The 848-nt window shown below is 59.6% G+C and overlaps 1 protein-coding gene across 1 annotated transcript in view; it reads right to left on the bottom strand.

Moving 5' to 3' along the window:
• Positions 1-557: 557 nt before the first annotated feature.
• KIF18B (kinesin family member 18B) overlaps positions 558-848 on the bottom strand; it is a 16,630-nt gene continuing 16,339 nt past the window's right edge. Inside the window, exon 18 of the mRNA XM_009287922.1 lies at positions 558-673. Within this exon, the coding sequence (XP_009286197.1) occupies positions 558-673 (116 nt within the window). The remainder of the gene's footprint in view (positions 674-848) is intronic.

Consider the following 848-nt stretch of genomic DNA (forward strand, 5'->3'; position numbering starts at 1 on the left):
GACACTGAGCAAGCGGCCCAGACCCCAACAGGCACAGCAAAGCAGGCAGAAGGCACCCACGGGTGATGGGAGATGTGGGGTGAAGAGGGGAGCCCACCCCCAGGAGCAAGGGCCTTTTCCAGGCCCGCTCAGACAGGAGCTGCTTACCCAACCCTGGCTCCCCGTGTGAGGGGGAGGTGAGAAGAAACAGCCGCACGTCTCCCCGCGCCCCTCTGGTTTGAAACGAAAGGGTTTATTAAAAGCACATGTTATTTCTTAGCATCACCCATCTGTTAGCACTCGACACTCCGGCGCGGATTAGAGAGGGGCTGAGAGGGAACAGCAAAAATCCATCTGCCGCAAAAACACACAGGGCTGTGCCGAGGGGGGGGACATGCAATGGGGGATGCAGCCAGGACCCTGGGCAGGAGGCAGCGGGGGGTAAGTTTAGGGGTAGAAGAAGGGCTTGAGGGGATCTTTGTGAGGCTGCAGGAAAGATGGGATAGTGCTCCCAGAGAAAGGAAGAAGTTTGGCACCTGGGTTTGGAGATGGGGAGGGATCCTGGACAGTAGAGCCCATCAGCATAAGAGCTTCATTGGCTGGGGGGTGGGAGCAGGGGGGGCCTTGCCAAGTGCCGTGAGCTCTTTGGTGGTCCTCTTCCTGCCCTTCCAGGCGAGAGTGCCCGAAGGACGTTCTGAGGATGGAAAGAGGAGAGAAACGGATGAGGCAGCTCCTGGGTAAAAGCAGCAAACCCAGGTCCCCTCCTGACAGAGATCCAGGCACTGCCAGCTCCCTCCCCCTTTCTACCCCTCTCCAAGCACCCACCGCCCTTCCCTGAGGCTGGGGGCACAGCAAGGAAGGCCCAAACC

Source organism: Aptenodytes forsteri, unplaced genomic scaffold (genome assembly GCF_000699145.1).
Source record: "Aptenodytes forsteri isolate BGI_AS27 unplaced genomic scaffold, ASM69914v1 Scaffold249, whole genome shotgun sequence".
Lineage (NCBI taxonomy): Eukaryota > Metazoa > Chordata > Aves > Sphenisciformes > Spheniscidae > Aptenodytes > Aptenodytes forsteri.